The 25,191-nt window shown below is 46.2% G+C and overlaps 1 protein-coding gene across 2 annotated transcripts in view; it reads right to left on the bottom strand.

The window, feature by feature from the left end:
- LOC144114887 (cell division cycle and apoptosis regulator protein 1-like) overlaps window positions 1-25,191 on the bottom strand; it is a 145,576-nt gene that overhangs the window by 111,273 nt on the left and 9,112 nt on the right. The window contains exons 3-9 of one of the 2 annotated variants that reach the window (XM_077648894.1): window positions 24,933-25,072; window positions 24,809-24,841; window positions 22,849-22,890; window positions 15,931-16,148; window positions 12,998-13,112; window positions 11,966-12,077; window positions 10,305-10,391 (exon numbers count right to left, since the gene is read on the bottom strand). In XM_077648894.1, coding sequence (XP_077505020.1) covers window positions 10,305-10,391; window positions 11,966-12,077; window positions 12,998-13,112; window positions 15,931-16,148; window positions 22,849-22,890; window positions 24,809-24,841; window positions 24,933-25,072 — 747 coding nt within the window. The remainder of the gene's footprint in view (window positions 1-10,304; window positions 10,392-11,965; window positions 12,078-12,997; window positions 13,113-15,930; window positions 16,149-22,848; window positions 22,891-24,808; window positions 24,842-24,932; window positions 25,073-25,191) is intronic. The other variant, XM_077648895.1, reaches the window with a different exon arrangement.

Here is a 25,191-nt window from a genome sequence, read left to right as displayed (position 1 = left end):
CGTAATTGCCCACCAGGCAATGTACGCGGCCAGCTCAGGTGATTGACTGGGACTCCTTCCGGACGCACAGGAAACAGCAGGACAAACCTCCCGCTATAACTGATATCAAGGCGTGGACAACCGAAATTGTCAAACAAGTGGCCGACGCCACTCAAACCGTCAAGTTAGAGGACAGTATCCCACACTGCGACCGCTACTACGCCCATCTGTGGGAGCGCAAGAAGTCGCTCGAAGCTCTACTTGCCACTCGGAAATGGGACCGCAATATCCGACGTAGACTGGCGCGCGCACATACGAATATCGAGAAATATGCAATAGAACTCACTCGACAGAGCTGGCACAACATATGTGACCAGATGAACAACACTCCAAACGCTCGTAAGACGTGGAACCTCCTTCGACATTTACTCGACCCAGCAGGAGGCAAGCTCCAAACACGCCAACAGCTCGAGCGAATCTTCCACCAGTATCCTGGCACGTCTGACGAGCTTAAACAAGAGCTTATAAATACTTACATCCGCACTGAACCAACAACCAACCTCCCTTTCTATCAGGGCGCGGAAAATCTCTGTCTAGACGCTCCGATCACTTTAGCGGAGGTCCGAGCAGAACTCAATCGCCTCAAGACGACTTCGGCGGCCGGTCCTGACTGCATTTCAAATAAAATGCTTAGGAATCTAGACGACGCATCCATTCATGCTCTTACCGACTATTTTCAAGAATGTTGGGCCAGCGGTACCATCCCTCAAGAGTGGAAATGCGCCAATCTAGTCCTCATCCCCAAGCCAGGCAAACCACCAACCTTGGCCAACCTCTGTCCCATCTCTCTCACGTCCTGCGTTGGGAAGCTGATGGAACACGTTATCCAGACCAGACTCTCACGATACCTTGAAGACAACCATCTTCTACCAGACACTATGTTCGGCTTCCGCCCTCATTTAGCAGCCCCGGACATTATGCTTCTTCTCCATCATCAGGTAGTCATGAGACGTACACTAGACACGAAAGTCATCGTCGGCCTCGATGTTGCCAAGGCATTCGACAACGTCCTCCATGAGGCGATTCTTCAACAACTTCAAGCTCTCGGTGTCGGACATCGCATGTATGCGTACATCCGAAACTTTCTCACCGACCGCACAGTGCAACTTAAAGCCGGCACGGGAGATCCTTCCATCATCTCTCCGGGAAACCGTGGCACGCCGCAAGGCGCCATACTTTCGCCGATGCTTTTTAACGTCGCACTGATAGGCCTGCCGAAGCTACTGGCCGACATCCCCCACCTGCATCACAGCATTTATGCTGACGACCTCACACTTTGGATCACGCGCGGCAGTGACGGCCAGATTGAAGAGATTTTACAGACCTCGATCGAACGGATCGGAGATTATCTAAGTACAGTTGGCCTCACGTGCTCGGCGACAAAGTCCGAGTATATCATCATTCCTTCCCCGGGACAACGCCCTTCAAAGATACTTCCGGACCTCAACCTCCAGGTGCAAGGAAACCCGATTCCTCGAACAGACAACATCAGGATCCTGGGCTTGCATCTACAGGTCAACAACAGCAACAACATCACGATCCAACGCATCGACCAGTCGGTTGTGCAGATCGGACGCCTCCTTAAGCGAATCTCCAACAAGCATCATGGCATGCGAGAGTCCAACCTCCTGCGCCTTGTTCAAGCTTTCGTCTGCTCTTGCATCACCTACTCTGGACCCTACTTACGTCTCACTCGTGCCGAAAGCGAACGGCTAGACGCGTCACTTCGAAAAGCATACAAGACGGCCCTAGGTCTTCCCATGTCCACAGCTACCCATAAGCTCATGGCTCTCGGAATCTCCAATACCGTGAGCGAACTGATCGAAGCAACCCTCACCGCCCAGTATGAGCGGCTCTCACTCACACACGCTGGCCGAGCGGTACTGCAGCAAGTTGGGATCTCCCCGCCGAGATCGGCCCCAAGTTACGCTGAACTTACATCGGAATATCGCCTAAATCTCCGCATTCCTCCCATTCCCAAACGGATGCACCCGGAACACCACGCCGAGAGACGGGCCGACCGGGCTCGTCAGTTCGAGAAACGCTTCAGCGGACGTCCGGACGTCACGTATACGGACGCCTCTTACCATCCATCGAGGCCAGCGATGGTGGCGGTAGCTCTCGCCCCTCACCGCAGCTGGTACACAGCCTGCAGCATTCGCAATGCAGAAACAGTCACCGCAGCTGAGGAGGTTGCCATTGCGCTCGCGCTAGCCGACCCTAATACCAAAGTCGTCATCAGTGACTCTCAACAGGCTATTCGCAATTACGATGCTGGCCGTATCTCTTGCCAGGCGTTACACATTCTATGTTCTACAGCACCCTCTTCCACATCTCGCTTACTTCTTTGGGCTCCAGCTCACGAGTCGCTCAGCGGAAACGCCCAGGCACACACTCTCGCTCGAGATCTCAGCTGCCGAGCCGAGAGTGTGATCAGCCACCCTGCTTCCGCTGACACTAATATCCCACGCGCTTCTCTACTCACCACTTACACGGACATACTCCAGCACTACCGACTCCAAAGGTGCACATATCCTCCCGCACACCGCGATCTAACAAGACGCGAGGCCGTCCAATGGCGCAAACTACAAACTGGCAGCTTCCCACACCCCCTCTTATACAGCAGGATCTTTCCGGAACAGATAGCCCCCATGTGTAAACACTGCTCAACTCCGGCCACACTCATACACATGGTGTGGACTTGTACACATTACAACACAGACAACGCAAACACCCCAGAGACGTGGGAGTCTCTCCTGTGTACTTCCAAGCCAGCAGACCAACGCTGGCTTATCCAGCGCGCGGTGGAGGCCGCGGCATCCCAAAGGATCCCCGCCGACCTCCTCTAAGTCAGCGCAACCGGTCCTTTGACTGGTCCCCTGTTTTTGGGCGCAATAAAAGAGTTTACCTACCTGCAATTGCAGCTGCTATCGCCTTTACGGACGCTACAACCATCGTTAGCGATTCCAAATATGCCATTTCGAACTTTGCCAAAGGCCGCATCTCACTCACGGCCAGAAATATCCTGGAAAATGTTAAAGACACATCCCCCCTCCGAGACATTGACCTGGTATGGGTCCCGGCGCACGCCGGAAACCCCGGAAACGAGGCCACCAACGCACAAGCTCGAGTTAAAGCCGGCCGAGCAGTAGACGGTCCGAACCCAGAGGCAACCGGTGAAGCGCTAACCTCCTATCGCGACCACACCACCCATTTTAGACTCGCACGTAGGCAGTTCCCGCCGCCGCACCCCTCCCTGTCAAGGGAGCAGCAGGTGGCGTGGAGAAGACTACAAACCGACTCTTTCCCCAACCCAAATGTGTACTCGCACATATTTATTACAACCTCCAGCCCTAACTGCCGCTTCTGCGGTGCAAAAGCTACTTTAGACCACATAATCTGGGACTGTAAAGCACATCCCCCACCCCCAGATCTCATGGCTGCTCCCTCACCTGATGCGTGGCTTTCAGTAAAGGTCAGCGACGACCGAGGCACTCAAGTCAAGGCTGTCGAATGGGCCTGTGCGGTACGAGACCTACATGGTCTGGACCTCACTTACTGACCACGAATCTACACTTTCTTTCAATAAAGTTTTTACTCACTCACTCAGTGCAATGTTGCAGCGTGCAGTGCGGATTTGGTGCAGAGAGAGTTTGAAACACAAGAAAAACGAAGAAAACTGGATTTTCTCACTCGCGCTGACGACGATGCGGTCGCGCCAGTTGACATCGAGCCGGGCTTCGTTATCGTCAACTTGAACTCCGTGAACGCGATGATGTCGTGCGTAAAGTGCAAAGTGTGCGGCGGTAGCGTCACTGTAGGCAGAGGCGAACGAGAATATGGCCTCGCCATAAAGATTGTTATCAGGTGTGCTTGCTGTGGTGATGTTGCGTCGGCGTGGAGTTCGCCCCGCGTGAACGGCAACCAGAAGGTTAACCCTCTCGTGAACATTCTTGATGCGCGCACGATGCAAGCCACTGGGAATCGGCAAACGGCGCTAAACGACGTTTTTGCCGCGATGAACATTTCACACCGCGACCTTCACACCAAAGCATGGCAGAGGTATGTGAAGACGAAGTTGGCGCCCGCGGCGGCTCTTGCTGCCGAGAAGCAGACGATGCAGTGCGCGCAATCAGTTCGGGAGCTGTACGACGACTTGAAGCTTGGGAATCCCGGAAACATTGCTATGTCATGCGATGGTTCCTGTATGACGCGCGGCCACTCGTCGCACATTGGCGTAAGCACGGTCATAGAGCTCTTCACGGGGCTAGTTTCGATTTTGTTGTGCTCAGCAACTTCTGTGCTGGTTGTGAGCGTGGGCCAAAGGAAGATGATTCAACGTACAAAGCTTGGAAGGAGAGCCATGCCTGCCAGAAAAACACCACTAAGAAGGCCAGTGAGAAGTTGAAGCCGCCCTCATCCTTTTCCAGAGGTCACTACAACGACATAACCTGAGGTACACCACCCTACTCTCAGATGGTGACAGCCGTGCTTTCCTTGCACTGCAGGAAGCCAAAGTGTATGGGTACATTTTGGTGGAGAAAGAAGACTGTACCAACCACGTACAGAAATGGATGGGGACAAGCTTGCGAAACCTCATCACAAAACGTAAAGGACCTGGACTGACCGCTGACCTAGTTGCAAAGCTGACGCGGTACTATGGCTGGGCCCTGAAGACTCACAAGGGTGATGTGCAGGGAATGAAGAAAGCAGTGATGGCCACTTTTTATCACACAATGTCAAATGACCTGGTGTCAGACCACAGCCATTGCCCACCAGGACCGAGCTCATGGTGCCGCCAAAATGCAGCAAGCGCTAAGGGCGAGACAGCTCCTAAGCACCGCTACAATCTGCCTCCATACAATTGTGAGGCCCTGTTGCCCATTTATGAGCGCCTTTCCGACGAGAGGCTTCTTGAGCGATGCCAAAGGGGCAGTACTCAGAACAGCAATGAGTCCCTTCACTCCCTGATATGGGCATAAGCTCCGATGGAAAAGCATGCCTCCCTGTTCACTGTACAAGCTGCAGTGGCTGAGGCTGTGATGAAATTCAATGCTGGCTTTGAGAGGACATCCACAGCAATACTGAAAGAGCTGCACCTCAACCCTGGAGCACTGAGCCCGAAGCGCATGGCGGAGAAAGACCACCGCCGAGCAGTGGCATCTGCAAAGAAGCGCAAAACCACTTTGGACATGCAGCATGCTTTCAAAAAGCGTCATTTGGGTGGCTGTAGTCAGACTGACTACATTCCTTGTGGCTTTTAGCTACAAAGGATGCAATATATGGCACTATTTTTTCTGCATTTTGACTAAAAGTGGGTTTATTTATTCTCGTTTTCTTAAAACACACATTTTTTACTTATTGCTCATTTGCGGAAGCGATATCTCGGCCTTCAAGGCAGGTAGAACCATAATTTTTGTTGTGGAATGTAGCTAAGAGTGCAGAGCACACAATGTTAGGAGCAGATTTTGGAATTTGGGTTTTAAAATTTAGCAGTTCTGCTCTATATCAGACAATAGGGTACAGACGTTTTAAACAGTGAACTTTGGATTGCTCTAGCATTGCTAATATTTGTTACATCAAAAAAGTACTCCTAACATTGTATTCCCTATGCTTTCTAGTACCTAGCCGTATGTTATCAATTTTTGTAGTGCGGTTATATTTTCATTGTTTCTGCAAATTATGAACCATTAATTTCAGATATCTTAGTAAGTAATTGACCTATTGAAAAACAAATTAGATATTTGAAATCAGTCCAAGAAACTGAATAAGACTTGACAAATTTAATCAAATTTGGCCAGAAAATAAAAAAAATAGCTTTAAGAGCTATGTCCCCCTTTAAGAGCAGTCTCCCCCTTAATACTCTTTAGAATGTTTCCTTATGATAGGACTATAATTGTTATAACAAATCTGACTCCCATTTCCTGCCATAAATTTCAATATAGTGTACCTGCATTATGCATATAGTGCATACCCATATCAAATTTAATTGTGAAGTGACACGAGTAACTGCACTAATGTCATGCACACACACAGTGAATGCATGTCCCAAGTGTTTATAAAGTGGCAATGCAGCTGCTGAGGAAATAAAAAACACTAGCTTTAAATTCTTTTTTGACCTACAAAACTGCCATGGAATGCGTCTGAAACAAGAAGGCTTCTTTTACCTGCGTGGAGCACTGCAATGGCGGGAAACGCCACTACCGTAAAAACCGGAATATAGGTCGAACTTTTTTTCAAAAAACCATCGCGAAAAGTCGACCCTCGACTTATATACCGGACATTGGCGGAAAAACTACGGAAGTCTTGCAACAATGGGCGGATGAAGTAAACAGCCGCTATCGACATCAGCAGCAGCGCGGCGTGGCGTGGCGACATTGTAGCACAGTCATTTTGCATTTGCATTGTTTCACATTTTGTTTAAAAATGAGCGGAAGCCGACGGCAATTCACCGTCGGCTTCAAGAAAAAGGCGATCGAGTACGCGGAAGCTAACGGCAACCTGGCGGCACAGCGCGAATTTGGAGTGTCGGAAAAATGCATTCGCTACTGGCGGAAGCAGAAGCAGCTTTTGGTTGCTTGCAGCAACCAAAAGAAAACTTCATTTCGTGGGCGGACTGCAGCGTATCCAGAACTGGAAAACAAGGTTGCGGATTTCGTCCGGGAGCTTCGTGCAAGATCGCTGCCTGTGACTGCTGAATCCATCCGTTTTAAAGCGGTAGAGATCGCGCGCGCCTCTGGACTGACGAGGGCGCAATTCAAGGGCTCGCCATCCTGGGTGTGGCGTTTCATGAAGAGGAAGGGCTTTGCACTACGGCGCCGTACTTCTGTGTGCCAGAAACTGCCCGAAGAATTCGAGGACAAGCTAATCGAGTTTCAGCGATATGTAATTGCGCTTCGGCAGCAACGCGACTACATGATAGGACAGATAGGAAACGCCGACGAAACGCCAGTGTGGTTCGATATGCCCTCAAGCCGGACTGTTTCCGAGAAAGGAGCCAAGCAAATCAAGCTTCTAACAACGGGCAACAAGCACTCGCAGTTCACTGTGATGCTCGCATGTACAGCTGATGGGAAGAAGCTGCCCCCTTTCATCATTTTTAAAAGAAAAACATTGCCGAAAGAGGAATTCCCACGCGACGTCATCGTCCGGGTTAATGAAAACGGTTTTATGAACGAATCGTTGATGCTAGAGTGGGTCCGGCTCGTCTGAAAGCGGCGACCTGGCGCTCTCTTTGAGCGAGCGAACATGCTCGTTCTGGACTCATTTCGAGGCCACCTCACAGCCAACGTAAAGCGGGCCTTGTGCGACGGCAAGACGGACCTCGTCGTCATCCCTGGTGGACTGACATCTGTGCTGCAGCCACTAGACGTTGCGCTAAATAAGCCGTTTAAAGACAGAGTGCGCGAATGGATGCTGGGCGATAACCCGACTACCCCCACCGGCCGCCTGCGACGTCCACCGCTTGCGACTGTTTGTGGCTGGGTGTTGTCGGCGTGGAAATCTCTCCCCGAAGAGATGGTGCGCAAGTCTTTCAGAAAATGCTGCATAAGCAACGCGCTGGACGGCACAGAGGACGATGCTCTATGGGACGTGGGCAGCGAGAAGCACTCGTCATCGGACTCTAGTTCGGACGACTGATTCGGAGTAGCGCTTGCGCACTTTGTGTCCTGTGTACTGCACACCCGGCCAATTTTTAACAGCATCGCGCTACCATCGACCCGCGTGTTTGTCAGCACCTTATCATCACGGCACGGAGCGGCGAAATAGCGAAAGTAAGCGCATGTGTACACATGCGCGTATCTCGTTTGTTTCGCCGCTCAGCGCCATTAATAAGGTGCTGACAAGCACGCGGGTCGATGGTCGCGCGATGCTGTTAAAAACTTAGCCAGGTGCACATGCGAGCAGCATTTAAATAAATACTGTCGCCATTGTGCAACCGGCTGAGTCGCATTTGTTTCAAGGTAAGGGTCGCATTTGTTTCAAGGTAAGGGTGTCTTTCAGTACTTTTGCCACTGAAAAATATTTTTTTCATTTTTAGGATTGAATAGTTGGGGGGTCGACCTATATTCCGGTTTTTACAGTACTTAAATTTATAGCCTTCAAGCACAATTGAGCTACTTTCATGTTTTTAGGTCAATTGGTATATATGCACCGCAAGTTTTAGTTAATTTCGCGTCTATGTTTGGTGCTGGTAATGCTGGACATGAAAGAGAAAGGCTTGCACATTATAAAACAAGCCAAAACCAAAAACCAGGGGTGTGCGAATATTCGAAATTTTGAATACGAATAGAATATATTTCATATTCGGTTCATATTCTTATTCGAGAAATGATATTCGTGAATTCCCTAATATTCGAAAATTCCCGAATACTTGGCAGCGATCGTATACCGCACCGACTTTCATAAATCTGATTGTTGCAAAAGCGCAATATCTGGGCAAATTATCTGAATATAGAGTTTAAAGTTCCAGGAAAACAATATAAAGGCCCTGTTCTCTTTATTCTCCATCGTTTATTGCGTGGACCGGTCGCATTCTGATACCAATAGGCTCGACCTAGTGCGCAATTCCGCAAGTGGGCTTTCCCAAATACTATGCGTGCTGAGAACATGGGGGACGGCCCGCTTCTAACGATTGCAATGCAAAAGCGCGTTTATTTTTTTATCCTTCCGTAATACGTTATCTAATTAATGCCCACACTCATGGCATTCGTTCTGTCACCTTAACTCTCTGAGCGTGACCACCGCCACCTTGTTTTGGTCAACTACACAATGCGGGAAAGCCTACTTGCAGAATTTCGCGTGAGGCTCCCAAAGGGGCGAGTCGAGGTGTCACAACAGGGCAAGCGATCCTGTAAAAATCTTGCGTATTGCATGGTGCACTGTAACCCACGCACCTCTTAAGAGCACCAGCTGAAGGCCCCACAAATAGGTCTCACACCCCACAGGTACTGCGTGCGGGTCAGTTCTCCCAATTTCCGAATGCTATTTCTGCCGAAAGTCGACACAGCTTCAATGAGTGTGACAAAGCTTCAATACATTCTCTCTTTTTCATGTAATGACACTGTGTGTTCGAAAAATACATTCAGAAGATGCCTATTGTGCTGGTCAATCTTTTTTGTGTGCCAGAAGTATTCGAAACATTCGCTTCGAAATTATTCTAAGAAATATACTGTTCGCTTCGAATTCGCTACAAGGCAAAAAAAACACTATTCACATATGCCTAAAAATGACCACTGACGCACACGCCAGTCAGCATTAGGTGCAAAGCTGGGTTCAGATGACCGGCAAATGTGCAGTCTGGCTGGCAGCTGCCGCCGCCGCAGGTTAGCAGTGAAGTTCAGAAATCGAAACTATGCAGCCGGGCTACTTCTGGCTCATTGATAGGGGCATTCCAACTGTCATCAAGCCTGCCGTTACGCATACTTAAGAGGTGCACAGGTTACAGTTCACCATGAAATAGGCAGGATTTTCACACAGTCACTTGCCCTGCTGTGACACCTCGACACCAGCCCCTCCGGAAGCCTCATGCAAAATTCCCCAATTGGGCTTTCCTGCATATCATAGGTGACTAAAACGAGGTAGCAAAGCTCACGCTAGGAGAATTATAAAGGTGACAGGATGAATGCAACACAGTATGGAAGGTTCAAAGAAAAAATAACGCGCTTTCTCGCGATTATTCGAAGCAGGTGATCAGCCATCTTTTTTCACATAAATATGTGAAAAAGCCCACTTAAGGATTTAAGTAAGAGGTCAAGTCTAGCAGTGTCCGAATGTGATCAATCCCACGCAATGAATAACACAAGAAAACGAAGAGGACGACTTGCTATTATTTTCCTTAAACACGATTGTCGGATAATTTGCCCAAATACTATGGTTTTGCCACGGTCAAATTTATGAAAGTTGCCGCAGTAAATCATCGTGACGAATATTCTAAAATTTCCGTATCATCGAGAATTTTCTAATATTAGGAAATTCTTGAATTCGAATAGGAATTGATTATCGAACATATTCGATTTGAATTCAAAATTTCAAATATTCGCACACCCCTGATTAATACTGGCTAGAAGCGAAAAATCGAAAATGGCAAAATTCACAATCTTTCAAGCCAAATTTTCACACGTGATGTTTTTAAGTTTCATGAATTTTTTGGACTGATTATTCAGCACCTTTTTTTGAGTCACGCAGAGTCCAAAAAATTGGTCGGCAACTGCATATTCTTTTCAGGTTTTTGTGCATAAAACAAAAAACACCAGTGTACTCACCATATTCAGCCCTGTGCCTGCTCTCTGTCCTGTCAAGTAACTGAGCGTAGGAAACCTTTTCCCCTTCAGAGCGGCTGCTCTTGTTCTCTGGAAAGCATCAAAGATCCAAGTTTTATGAGCTTTGTCTAAAAGCAAATTGCAGAAGAGATACAGATTTCATTACAGAACTTCAGTTATGCGACCACTCAACAGAACTTTACAGAAAATGGTTCGTATATTATAGTTTATGGGGTTTAACGTCCCAAAGCAAATCGGGTATGAGGAACGCCGTTGTGGAGGGCTCCGGTAAATTTCTACCACCTAGGGTTACTTAATGTAAACTGACATCGCACAGTACACAGGCCTCTAGCATTTTGCCTTCATCGAAATGCAACCCCCATGGCCGCAATCAAACCCACGTCTTTTGGGTCACAAGCCAAGCACAATTAACCACGGAGCCACCACAGCAGCTTTATTTTACAGAGAATGCTTCATCACATATTGGCCAAAATTTCACAAAGCAAGCTGTTTTAACTACGAGAAAAATGGGCCTGGTTGGTGCATACCAATGATGGAAAATGTGTTTAAACAATAAGGAGCAGAAAAAGTGTCCCGCCATAGTATGTAAGACAGAATGGCACCGGCACCCAGCAACAATACAATGCTGAATTTTTTCAAATGCCCGGGCAGCGTGAAAAGGTAAAAAAAAAAAGGCAAACAAGATGTCCGAGATAGCAGTAGCAGTAATAAATGAGGCCCTTTATTTCAGAACGGAAGACAACTGCTCAAAATGAGCTTTGCCTAACACACCAGGCCAAGCTGACCATCTTTGCGAAAAGCCAGCCAGGTGTGCCAGGAGAGGTAAGGGAAAGGGGTAGAATGGAGACTCAAGAGCGATGGGACAGTAGAAGAGACAGTTTGCAAGATCAGCATAGTGTTCAGGGCAGTTGAGGCACGATGGGTCAGAGCAGAAGTGGCATAAAAGAAGTCATGCTGGTGAAATGACTATGTATTTTATGAAGGGTATGAGCCTGGGAGATAGACGGGGTTGTGAGGCAGGGAGAGTGGCAAACTCCTGCATGAAGTGGAGGTAGAACTGCAATAAGGCTTTCCTGATCAGATGGCCCTCATCACACAATGATGGTGTGGTCACATCATAACAGACGATGCAGCCACTAGATGCCTTACTGCATGATCTGTGGCAGCTTTTAACAGCAGCAGTCAAGAACCAAACATAGTACATTTTTACTCATGACCTGTTATAATTAAGCAAGTAGGCTCCTGAGCACTTGCAGTGAAAAAGCAGGGAACAGGAAAAAAAAATCCCTCAAGTGCGCATGCATTTTCCTGTTAATTTTGTTCTTGAATCTTTTTAACTCACTGGATGCAAGACTTTCCTTTTTTTTTTAAATGTCCATCCAGTTTGAAGGGCGCAGCCAGAACATCAGTATCATGTTCATTAAAGTTTGCGACTGCTTCTTACATAAAGTTTGTTTCCTCTTTTTTTATTTTTTGGTACCTGCATTGCCGACAGTCATTAGAGCAGAGGCATCACTTTCACATTTACAAAACAAGAAGTTGTGCATTTGTCATCTTTACAAGCTTGCTGGTGTGTCAAACTTATGCTCACAAAATTTTACGAACGTTACCCTCAACAAATAAATAGGGACTCAGACACTTACCAGACGTCAGAGAGTTGATGTATTGCGTTTGTGCTGCCATAGCTGCACTGGTGCTGGACTGGCTGCTTGATGTAATCTGATTATTCAAGCGAACACCAACTGAAGCATTCATCTTTAACATGCAAGAAAAAGAAGAGAAAAGTACAGTTATTAAAACCCATAACCAACTACTATTTACAGTAGCTGACCAATTTTTCTGACTCAATATTTCATTTGTACAAGACTTTCCATGTGGAATCATCATGCACCTCATGCAATGCTTACATAACCAAATTTACATGTACACAACGTGACACCGAATATAATACAAAAAGAGTTTAGAGTTCACGAAAATGGAAAAAAAAAAAAAAAAACGTTCCCACTGTCAGTCTGCCCGCCACCCTTGACCCAGGAAACGGACTCTTTGCGTTGCGTTGCCGACACTTTCCGCACGTCCCCTCTCCCAACGCACAAGAGCTATCGTCGCTGGAATGACGTGACCAACTGCACGGCGGCGACGGGTGCGCACTGCTCGGCCAGCGCCTTTTTGGAGGAGGAAACGTAGGGGAGGAAGCAAGCTTCCAAACAACACCAAATTAACCGCTATCAGATGAGCAGGAGCGGAGCAAGGGGCACGAATCTCTCCATTTTCTATCGTTTTTTAGTCACGTGGCTGCATGAAACGTAAATGTGGAACAAGGACATTTAACTGCACCTAGCTGATAATGCCAGGAAGCAGGGACGTAAAAAGGTCACAGCAGTTTTTATGCCAATTCAAGGTCTGCTTTTTCCTCGTCAGAAAAACTGCAGTGTATACGTACATACCCGCACAGCAAATTATTTTCAATAGAGAACATGAGATAATGAATTGTAAACTTATTCCTTTGTTCTATCCTAAACTGTGTGATGGTACATTAGGAAATACTCCAGTCGTCCAGTTTTATATCTGTCATAACTTGTGCTCCCACACCAAAAACAACTATGAAAAGCATAATGTAAATTAAAAGTAAAGACGACAAGCACATCATGACGCCTCAAATTTTTTGTTCCTACCTGATTTGCCAACAGCTGTATGCGATAGGCATTCCACTTGAATGGCATGTTAGGATTGTAAGAAGCTTCCACAAGGACTCTCTCCCCAACCTTGGGCATGGTTCCTTTGATGACACTACAAATAAATCATGATGCACATAAGAAAAAGTGCCATGTCGTAATGCTGAAGAGCTTGAAATACAGAAAAACAGGAAAATGTTAATGAATTTCAATTTTGGCAGCTGTGTCACAAGGTGGGAAATGAATGCGCCTGATCATGCGCTTAAAGAACCATAGACACCTAATTTTAGTTCCTTGTTTTTTCTTTCAAATGACATATTAGACATCTAGATACATGGTTCATCACGCGGTATTCGCCTCGTCGACTAAATAATTTAATTGAATTTCTTCTTGATGCTGTTTTGGTTTCGGTTTCATCAACCAAACGATAGCTGCGGCATATAAGGAGTATTAGAGTCATATGAGGGACAAAAAAACTGCAATATAATGGCCGATATTTAGTTTTAATAGTCGCTGATATGTAGTTTTAATTCACTGCAATGTTTACATCAGCCTGCTGCAAATGGAATGAGACCAAATGACTTATCAGTGGTTACCAAAACGTCATCGAGAAGAAATTCAATTAGAAATTATTTAGCGGTGACAGGCGAATATCTTGTGGTGTACCATGTATCCTAATGTGTAATGCGTCATTTGAAAGAAGAAAACAGGCAACTAACATTAGGTATCTATGGTCCTTTAATGGTGCCTCTAATTACACCTTCAATCATGAGTGTGACGTCAATACCAAACCAACAAAGCAGCTAGCACAACAAGTACTGTAACCACCGCTAACAATATGGCACACTAAATCTGTAACATGGCCACAGTGTTCTGTAGCGGCACCAGCAAGCCTAACAAACATTACCTTGCCACAAACAACGCCAAGACTGATCCCTCAACTTTAAAAACGCAATTCCTGATGACCACATAACATTTTGAAACTAAGATGAGTAGATCCTTAGTTGTGAAACAAAAGGTGTGCACTAACATAGCTCGCATGACAGATCTATTCACAACACGGTTTGTTGAAGATATTAAATAGTTACAGCTAAAATTTCGACAGACAAGAAAGTAAACTAAAACAAAACTTGAACCAGTGATTCACTAATTAAACTGTATATATATTCAGTTTAACTATGGTAATGCATTTGTAAGCCATTATACAGACTGACGCGTCACTCGGAGCACCTCGTAGGATGCTTCTCTCAGGAAAATTACTTATTTGTGCTCAAATTTTGCGCAAGGGTGGTGGTAATTTTTGCTTCATGCTATGTGTGGGTCGGCTAATTGTCAGATTCGATGAGAATTAACTGGGAGTCCACACTGTCAGTCCGCATCGCATGTAGCAATACCGGACAAAACAACACGCTTGCGCAACAGCTGCACTCATAGCACCAGTCCTTGTCAGTGGCAGAATGATGAAAGCAGACGAACGCGAGGCGCAAAAAAAAAAAAAAACCCTCCAAAGACAAAAGATAGCCTCGCCAGTACAGCTGTTGCGAAAGCATCCTTTCTGGTTCATTGTCACAGCAGATGATGCGAATTTCTGATTAGTTCTTGCAGAACTGGGCAAGTACCCAACCCAAACTTGGCATAAAACAAAAGTTACCGCCAAATGTCACCCCTGTGCGAATCTTGAATGCAAAACACACCAGCAGTTTGGCAAAGAAAATTGGTTCTGAGGAAATGAGAGGCGCAGTACCTATCTCACTTCTCGGTGAACGCCTCAACCACGCCCGTGAGGGAAGGGAGGAAGGTGGGAGTGAAAGAATAAAAAGAGAAATGGTGCTGTATTGGAAGCCTCCAGAATAATTTCAACCACTTGAGGATCTTTAATGTGCACTGTCATCATACAGCACATGGGTGCCTTTTGCACACTCCAACTCAGCAGTTGAGCACCCTAACCACAGAGCCACTGCGGCGAGTGTTTAACTGAGAGAAGAGGCCCTCTGAGCAATGAAACAGTGCGTATGCGATAAGAAGTGCATGTGGTACATCACAGGAGTGGATGTGCACACCTCCCATTCACATCGTTAATCCGTCTTAATGGTTCACATGCAAGCGCTTGAGCGAAATGAGCGACAAGCGGCGCAGCGCAGCGATGCTTTTCGCAAGGTTCCGTTTCACACGCGTCGCTCCAGAGCATTTACTGCCACTGCGAATCCCAGTGTTGCTGCAAAGAATACGAGCTCGCGGTTGGTTCCGGTGGTTTGCAAACATCAACATGGACAATGTTCACGGATTATTTTGCCAAGATTGCTCAAATTTTGTTAGGAAATAAAGAACTGTTGTTTGTTAAATACCAACTACTTCTTATATTGATGCCAATAATATTTTTTTAAGTTTTTATGCGCGTGTCGGAAGCACGTGTAGTAGACAAACATTTGTCTTTCCCGCACGCATCCTCTTCTTGTCACGTAACTTTTTCTGCCGTGCAGTCATTGGTCAGAGGGCGGAGCTGTCGCTGCGAAAAATTTCCAACTTGTTGGAACCCCCTTCACTCTGGCTGGCCGAGCCGCCGCGACGGGTCTAAACAGGCTTTTACGCCACAGCGACAGAATTCACTGGCATTTTCGCTTGCACGTGAAACACGCTTTAGTCCGCTAGTGCCGGCTGTGCTGTGTTGAATCAGTATGGATAAGAAGTGAATGCGGAACATTAAAGGAGTGAATTTGCACACCTCCCATTCACCAAACCAACAATCAGGTTTCAGCATTTGAACACCCTAAAAAAAAGCAGGTCACTTTTAGCATGAAACAAAAAATGGTTTTCATGAAAGTAACAATAGTATGCATCTACAATAGCAGCATAAATGTTCTGGTTCTCAAAAGAGCAATTAAACTTTCCCAGACACCTGCCTTTAAGTGAAAACTAGTCAGGTCTGAACTCACCAGGTTTGAAAGAACACATCTTCATCAACAAAGCCAAAGTTATCATGCAGCTTTGTCACTGTGCCGGTAAAGACACGCTGCTTTGTAGATGGTGACGTCACGCCAGTGGTGGCAGCAGCTGCGCCAAGCAGCCGAGCAGCAGCTGCTTGCGTCGTGCCATAGCCAAGGCCTGCCCCACCAGAGGCTGCCAGAGATGCAGCCGAGAGGCCCAGACCAGCCTGTGCACCGAAACAACAAAAAGCCTTTATATACTAAGAAAGCTAAAAAGCAGAGGAAGTTTAGCTGTGCAGCAAATCAATGCACCTTCAAAAACAAAGCTCTTTTCAAAGGAAAAAAAAAAGGCGTGAAGACAGTACCACAGTCCAATTTTCGTGTGGAAAACTGGGCATCATGGCACAACACGACAGTAAATCACTGCAGCGCATTAAGAAAACAAAGGATGGGGTTGACGCACTTCCAACTTAAAGGCGCACAAAGAGGTTTCTGAGCTCGTCTTTTTACTGCGGGAACTCTATCTACATGCTCCGATCATTCTTTACAAACTTCGATTAATTGTCCTGTGCAGCTGATTTCCCTATTAAATCGGATTAAACGTCCCAGTTCCCGCCTTTTTTTTTTTTTAGCTGATTTCTGAGAGTAGGAGGAGGCAACCAACACGTGAAGTGCCTTTTAGCCAGTTGCTAGGCAGCTTTGCTTTCGCTTTTATTTTGTTTTTTAGGGTTCCGCAAATAAATACCATAAAAACCCGAGAAAATATCAGGGTGTTTTTTCCAAATTTCAGCATGTCAAGTTACCACCTCGTATTATATGCGGATCCAAACAATTTTCGGTCAAAACCGGTGCGAGACTAGCAGGTTTTGCGAGGCCCACTCATTGCACCGCTCCGCTAGGCTCACACGGGAGCGGCACTGAGAGGCCATTCAGCTTGCGCGCTCCCGTCCGAGCATTTGGCGCATGCGCATAAGTGCTCCCGCCCGCTTGGGTGCAGAAACCCACTCTGCTAAATGTCTCCATTGTCAAGCACCATCACCATCACGCTTTCAGTGAGAGGAGGCGCTATCTAGCAATGGCGTAGTTTCGATTTCGACACCACTTCACTACGCTGACCTGACGTCGCGATACCCGAGACAATCGCACCTCGCACGACATCTGGCACTCAGACGCTCTCAGCTGCTTTTAAAAAGAAAGTAATCGTAGCTGCCGAAAGCATCGGCATCGCATCAAGCGCTGTTACACTGTCTGTTTGAGGTAGGGAGAGCCTGCAGTTACTGCCTCTGGACACGGGCCTCTCCAACCACGCTGTGCATTCGGATCGCGGACGTTTGGGCCAGCATTCCTGAGGAGCTCGCCGGTTGTTATTTCAGGAAATGCGGGATATCTAACGTGCTCAACGGTAGCGGTACACCCGGCGATGACAATCACCAAAGCTCCGACAGATGTTTCCGAAGCGTGCGCCCCAGCTCGTATGCCGGAACCGGTCTGCGCATACTCACGGTGCAGGACATGAGTAGGCGCAAGCGCGGCGCCTCTGTACCTGCCGCTTGCACTACATGCATCATATCTGGCGCGCCGGCGTACACAAATAATCGGAGGGCGTTCGGCTTCCGCAACTTCCAGAACATCTTTGAGCTGACTGCTCTTCTTTACTCGCATTATAAGCGGATATAAACTTTTTTCCGTTTTTCCTATCCCCAAATTAATATGCGGGTCTATATTATACACGGGTATTTACGGTAGTTTCAGTCGCAGACAACATGGCCGCAAATTAGGCCCACGGAAATAAAAATACGCAGGAATCTTTGCTTTCGCTGATCACTCTGCATATTACGTGTCATTCCGCCAATGGCAGAGCAGCAAGCTGCCACATGACTGGCTGAAAGGCACCCTACGCGTTGGTTGACTCCTACTCTTGGAGGTCAGTTCAAAGAAAAGGTGGGAGCCGGGACGTTTTAATCTGATTTAATAGGAAAATCGGCCACACAGGACAACAATTCCCTCGCAGACAAACTACATTGCCAAGATCGATCACTGCAACTGCATTATATATAGTTGAACCTCGTTATAACGATATGGTTTATAACGAAATACTGGACATAATGAAGGAATGAAGATTCCTCTTGGAAGCTCGATCAAAACGGGCTATAACAATGCTTCGTTACAACCAGGCCCCTCCAACTTCGTTATAACAAGGCTCAACTGTACCAGGATCCTTCAATAGCTTTATGGTCATGAAACTTCTCTGTACTCAATGGGGGAGCTTGACACACTGCCCAAAGCGGCCGGTAAAGCAACGGTAAAGCTATACGGCCCGAAATGAGCGATTTATAAGCTCAAAAGATGAACAAATGAAAATAACCTCTGCTGCGCAACTTTCACAAGCAAAGTCGAATGCAATGTGCACCTGAAAGAGGAACGCTGTGATGCCACGCATAGAGCAACAGCCAGCACGTTTTGACCGCTGTTCTGCTGCAACTGCTACCATCGCAGCCGGTTAGCCACGCCATGCTTTAAACCAGCCAATAAAATCCCACTCCAGGTAGTGCTGCTAAACGTAGCGTGCTGCTAAACCTGTAGTGTCCATTGAACCCGGGTGAGCAACCCAAGCTGGGCATGAATGCAATGAGCGCCATCTGCTGACGCGGGCTTTGCCTTACTGCGCACTGCGTTTCAGTCACGTGCATGTTGCAGGTTATGGCCACACCACACCTTTCGGCAGTGTTTTAATGTCACATTAAGCATGAAAAGTCTCTACGCAGCAGCCAGACGATCACGGATACAGAGCCAGCCGTGGTGCTGCACAACGTTTATAGATACTTTAGTTCCATAACTCCTTGCAGCGCCCGTAGGCAGCAGGCAGCCTGTTGCTGTCCCCGCCACCGCAGCACTGCAGTTGCGGGTTAAGCTAGGAGAGTGAGAGTCACCTGCTAGAGTGCAGAGTTTTGCACGAGCACTCACATTTGAATCATTATTGCGCAACTGCCGTGTTCTGTTTTCGGCTCTTGCCCAAAGGTATTTGATAAAGTATTTATACTTAGCGCATTCGCAAACTCAGGAGCGGTATTCTGAGCAGTGTCACAAGCATCGGTTTTGTGCAATGACGAAATGCATGCTTAGATTCTGCTTCTCGTGATATGAATCGAACCTTGCTACTTCAATTGATTGGAATTGACTGCCGAACCAGTTTTTCGTGACTGGCTGGTGTGTCACACCTTTCCCGCGAAATCACTTAAGTTTTACAGCAATACTAGTGCAAATAAAACCCGCCGCTGTGTCTACGTGGCCACAACCCGCGGATGCTGTCCCGAAAGCCACGAGTTTGATACCAGTGAAGGCGAAATGCAAGAGGCCAGTCTATTATGAGATATCGATACACGTTAAAAGAACCCCAGGTGGTCGAAAATCATCCGAAGCCCTCCGCAACGGTGCCCCTCATATCCAAAGTTGCTTTGGGGCGTTAAACCTGACGATTTTACTAGTGAATATAAAAAGTTGCAAAATGTGGTCCAGCCAAATGTTCACCCTAAACCTGTACACAATAATTTTCGAAGGCATTTGCCTACACTATACGGAATGCTACTTTGTATTTATTAAAACATTTTAAAATCGATTACTTTATTTATACTAATTTAAATATTATTGCACGAGAGAGTAACTCAAGACCCTTGACATTCAAAATAGTGACCCACATGCATTTCTTTGTAGGAGCAAAGTGCTTAGAAAATAGCAGTGCCATTAGAGCTGGTGTGTTTGTGAATAAAATTTCTCTTGAGCTGTGAACACCTCAGCATTCTCTGGGCAACCAGCACCGTTCGTGCCTTTTTTTTTACGAGAATCCAGCACACTCCAAAACAGATCGCCGAACAACTCACCCTGTATTATAGTGCATTCTACTGTGCTTACACAGGCCAACATTTTGGCATCGTCGCATTTGAAAGCTGCTTCACAGCCAGCAGCCATTTGTTGGTCTGAGTGCACTTAGTTGTCGATAGGTGCCACGTGTTCGCAGAGCACACAGAGAAAAAAAAATTGCTGGTGGTTTAACTCTGGTTAACCCTGGTCGAAAGCAAAAAGCTGCATCTCCCTGGCTACGTTTGTGGTCGAGCGACTGGCGGTTTCCATAGATAGCCATACTGACACACACAGTAGTAGGCATTTTTTTATTTGTTAAACATCTTGCTTTCTTCGAAATGACAAACTTCACGACCATGGCTTCTCGGCATGCGGCTACAGCAGGATGGTCATCTTCCTCCATCGCCCCAGGCGTCTGGCAGTGAGCGCACACACACGCGCTTATATACCCCTAGACTTCCTGCTCCTCTTTTATATGACGTCAGCTACAGCAGCGACACCAGCGACTATTACGCCAACTATCTAGACTTTGACCTTGACCTTATGGACCACCTTGGTGTCGAACCTGACTACCACCAGTTATGCTCATGGTTTGACCTCTAGCTACATTCAAGGTCAAATTTGTGGCCCCGATGACGGCTCAAAAAGCTGACGTAGAGAAGCTTTTCGCTTCAAAATGGGCAATAGAAAGCAACAACAAACACGCACACGGGCCAAGTAGCAACTGCAGGAAAGGAGCTGCGCGCGTCGGCAACAGCGCAACCCTCAACTGCAGTGTCCTCTCACTAACCAGGCACAAGCAGCACCCGCTTTCAGAGGAGGCGTTAAGGAACTAAAAAAGTATCAATAAATGTTGGTACTGCCAGCAGCGTTCTTCTCTATACAAGTGTAAAGCGGGCTAGGATTACGGAACTGTAACAGATACAGGACGTCCGCTTCAATCACTCAAGAATAATTAAAAGACCAAATAACAGCACGGGCACGGAAGGCAGATTTTCTCAAACAACCACACCATGTGCCGCCGGGCCGGTCTACCGATTGTTGATCCTCTATCGCCGTTGGCGCCTCTAGCGGCCGCTTTTGTCTGCAAACCAAACTTCAGCGAGAGGTTCATGACCATAAAGCTATTGAAGGACTCTGACTGTGTAGTACTAACTGCCTTGGTTCATCAGCGGTCATGAAACCAATCCTGAAATTCAACCTGGCCAGTGACATCAATGTTTACACTTTATAAGTTTACAGGTGCTGTCTATATAAACTGAGAATTCAGCCAGCACCTTTCATCACAGTCCAAGAAAAGTTGAACTGAAGCTCCCTGCACATTCAGCATTGATCTGGAGTTCTGTCATGCTCAAAGGTCACTGTGCTGTGTAAATGCAGCGGTAACACTTTATTACCAGGAACTAACAGTGCCAATAGCAGTTACTAGGTCTAATCTATTTCTGTTAGTTAGGATGTGTGCACATGTGCTTCGTCAAATATCAGCACTTTCTTTTATTCCCTTATACCTGAATAATTTAACACAGCACTGTTCTTTGCCAAAAGTTATTGATTTGCAATGGATCACTGCTTTGTTAGCTGCTGCAAATCATAAAACTGCCCCAAGTTATGTGCATTTGTAGAAACTGATGGAGCCGTGTGACGATTCCCCAAGGCAGCAGACGCCGCCAAGGACACCGCAGGAGCCTTCTCAGCGGCACCCAGCTGCACGGGGTAAAGGGAAAAGATAATAAATGCTCCCCCGCTTTTCAAGGAGAGGGGCCAGTCTGACTCCCGCCAGCAACGTGTACTGTCGTTTTACGGGGCGCTCTTCCCGCGCCCTCCTTAGGGCACGTCGGTGACCCGTTTCGGCATTCGCTTCTAAGCTCACCCCTTTACAATACTATAACAAGCCGTCAACACCTCACTCTTCTGTGAGCCCATTAAGTAACCGTGGTTCTGTGCACTGGCCTTTTACTTCACACCTCACAAAAACAGAAACCAGAACACTAGGTGTAAAACAGTTTATGGTTTATAGGGGTTTAACATCCCAAACCGACTCAAGCTACGCGGGACGCCGTAGTGAAGGGCTCCGTAAATTTCGACCACCTGGGGTTCTTTAACGTGCACTGACAACGCACAGTACACGGGCCTCTAGAATTTCGCCTCCATCGAAATTTGATGGCAGCGGCCGGGATCGAACTCTCGTCTTTCGTGTCAGCAGCCGAGCACCGTAACCAGTGAGGCACTGAAGCGGCCAGGTGTAAAACAGTGGTGTAATGAGTCATTTAAAACATATTGGCAGTTATCCTCAACAGTTCTGTAATTCCTAACTGTTACCAGCAAAAGACGAGACCTGAACACATCAAAGCAAAAGAAACATCAAATTCAGTATGATATGGGAGAAAGTGTCATAGAAATTTTCATACAAATGCATTGTGACTGGCCAGCACATTTCTCTATGAGTTTAACAATTGCAAAATTATCTCGTTACCCATTATGATTGTTAATGCCCATGTGCCAGGCAATTAAAGAATACAATTACATAAGTTTAGTGAATCTGGCTCCATGAAAAGTGTGCTTAATTATAATAGCATGCATTTTTTTACTAAAGAAAATGACATCTTTTTCACAAAGAGTTTCAACATGAAAATATTTGTTCCATAGCTTGATTTAAAATTAATGTAACTGCTACACATATAACTGGTACACACATCGGCCTCTGATAATAAGAGGACTGGAGACAATGCAAGACACTTTAGTTCCCCAGCCAATCACCAGATCACCTCAAGCGCTTTGCATGCAAGATATCATTACCCTTCACATTTTATTTCAATTTGCCTCAAAACCTCCTCAGCTTCACGAAACCAAAATTTTAAACATTACATTACTATGATGCATCAAGAACATGATGTTCCGAGCTACCATCCCCTCAACAGCAGCATGTCAGTTCACGTCACACTTGACTATATGACACAAGTGTGGCAAAGCTATTTTTTGCTTGGAACACGTGTAGCCCACTTGTCAACCCTCGAAAATATCTGCAATGCACCAAGAGCCACACATGGACAAAGAAGTGCCCATTCCTACCTGAGTTGATGTAGCTAGTGATGCAGGAATTGCAAGACCAGGCTATACAAAGAAAAAATATGGCATGAGATGGCAGGGAGAGAATGCTGGACACAAGACATAAACTAATAAAAAGCAATACACAAATAGCGTTGGATCCCCAATGATGCTTCAAACAAGTTTTTCATATTTTTCCAACCAACCAAAGATAAAAACAAAGAAGGTGTTTGCTGTTTCTGTTAAGGTAAAGGTTTATGATATGCAATAATATTTTAACGAATTTATAGCAGAGCTACAAATGGTCACACAAGTATTAAAACGAGGGGCAATGTGAAAGAATGTAATATTTTAGCACTGCACACTAATATAAAATTAAAAATCTGCATGCATGCACCACTGATGTCTGAGTGAGTGAACACAGTTTAGAAAAAAGCAAGAGGTATGATTTTCACCCAAAACTTGGGAAATAAATTGACTGCATGCAGTCCAATTGTTCCCATTCATATTGTTTCGACTGTACAGCTGCTGGACAGGCCCTAAGCGCTTTTTATACTGCCATCAGATGATCTTTGGAAGTAGGGCTGCACAGTCGTTAAGATTATACCATCACACATGGAGTGAATTTTTTTTTTTAAGTTGGATATTTAAAACTTTCTCAATAATTTGCAGCATAGTTAGCAGACACAGGCGGAATTTCTTCAATGGTATTATTGCAGATAAGCCATCATGTCAGCATGTTAATGGTACAGTAACATACCAGCCATTATCATACTGACAATCTCAGTGGTCACAAAAAAAAAGGATAAAAAGCCCATATTCTGTGATGTGAACATGTGAAGACCTGCCTCACACAAAGTGGTGCCACGCACAGTCGTGAACACTGCCGCAAGCACACATGAAACCAGTGGCGCCTACCAGTCAATAAAATGCCACATCACCCTCATCGAAAAAAAAAAAGACGTGCAGAGTTCTGGTAACGTCACTGGCTGTTTTGGAGGCGCATAAGCATGCACTGCTATGCATTTCCTAAGGGCCCTCCTACACATCACTGGGAGGTAGTTCAACAACAGCTACCATGTTATGTTTACTTCTATCCAAGCACAAACTTTTGAGTACCAAATTACACAGAAATACCTCTGAGGGCAAATAATATAACCCACCCCCCACCCCCCCCACCCCCCCCATTATGGAAGCAGCACAGCTTTTGCTACACAAGGTATACTTATGCACTGCAAATAAACTGTCAATGAATCACCTTACCATACAACATGAGACATGCCCTCAACATGTTGCTCAGCATACAGAATTACAGGTCACATGAAGGGCAGTGGTAAGTAGCACAAAATCCTTATACTAACCATCCATCAATTACTGAAGGTATGGAGACACCCAACTTTGGGGCGCATGTTTTTTTCTTTGTAACGATGTGTAAGGCATTAGTATATATAGACTGCCGCGTGGTATTCGCCTATGACCACTGAATAATTTATACTTGAATTTCTCTCACATGTACCAGTCAAATGACGGCTCTGACATCAAATTTGCGTATAGGTCATGCGAGGCATGAAATAACTGCGATATAATCGCTGTTTCGTCGTTTTAATTCACTGCAATGCTAAAGACAGCTTGCCTAAAAAACAGGAATGACAACAAGCAAAGCAGCAGCAATTATATTGCAGTTCTTTCATGCCTCACATGACCTGTATAGAATTTTGACGTTACAGATCTGTTGAAAGCAAAACCGAAACAGCACGAGAGAAAAATTCAAATATAAATTAGTTGGAGTTTATTGCCGAATTCCAAGTGGTGATCCATTAATGTCTTACGCATCATTGTGAAGAAGAAAAAAGGCCACGAAAATTAGGTGTCTATGCTCCTTTAAAGCATTACAGTTTTAACTTCTGCAGAGGGCAAATCCTGGCCAAAAATTAAAAGCCTTCACAAACAGAAATGACACCCAATGAGCAAAGCTGCCACTTACTTGTGAAAGAACAGTTGTTGCCTGAAGTGCATTCTAGAAAAGAAGTGATAATATAAAGCTAGTGTAAATGCAAATCCCTCAAGGCACTACAGACGTGCAAGTAACAAAAACAGCACCAATTTACCTGTGCTAGCCCAAGGGCAGCCAGATTAGTGCTGAAAGGCTGCGTTTGCTGCTGTTGCACTGCTGTCTGAGGCTGACTAAGTGCTGACGCCAAGCTGGCACCGGCTTGGGCGAGCATCGCACTCCCTGCTAAGGGAAGCTCTGCAAACATGAGACAAAGCAGGTCAGGCCACGTTACTAAAAGAAACGCTGCCACAAAGATAAGCGAGCGTGAACTGCACATGTATAATGCCAACACAAAAGTAACCCTGAACAATAGC

This window comes from Amblyomma americanum, chromosome 1 (genome assembly GCF_052857255.1).
Source record: "Amblyomma americanum isolate KBUSLIRL-KWMA chromosome 1, ASM5285725v1, whole genome shotgun sequence".
In the NCBI taxonomy this organism is placed as follows: domain Eukaryota; kingdom Metazoa; phylum Arthropoda; class Arachnida; order Ixodida; family Ixodidae; genus Amblyomma; species Amblyomma americanum.
Note: the sequence above shows the minus strand (reverse complement) of the source record. Positions and strands in the feature narration are given on the sequence as shown.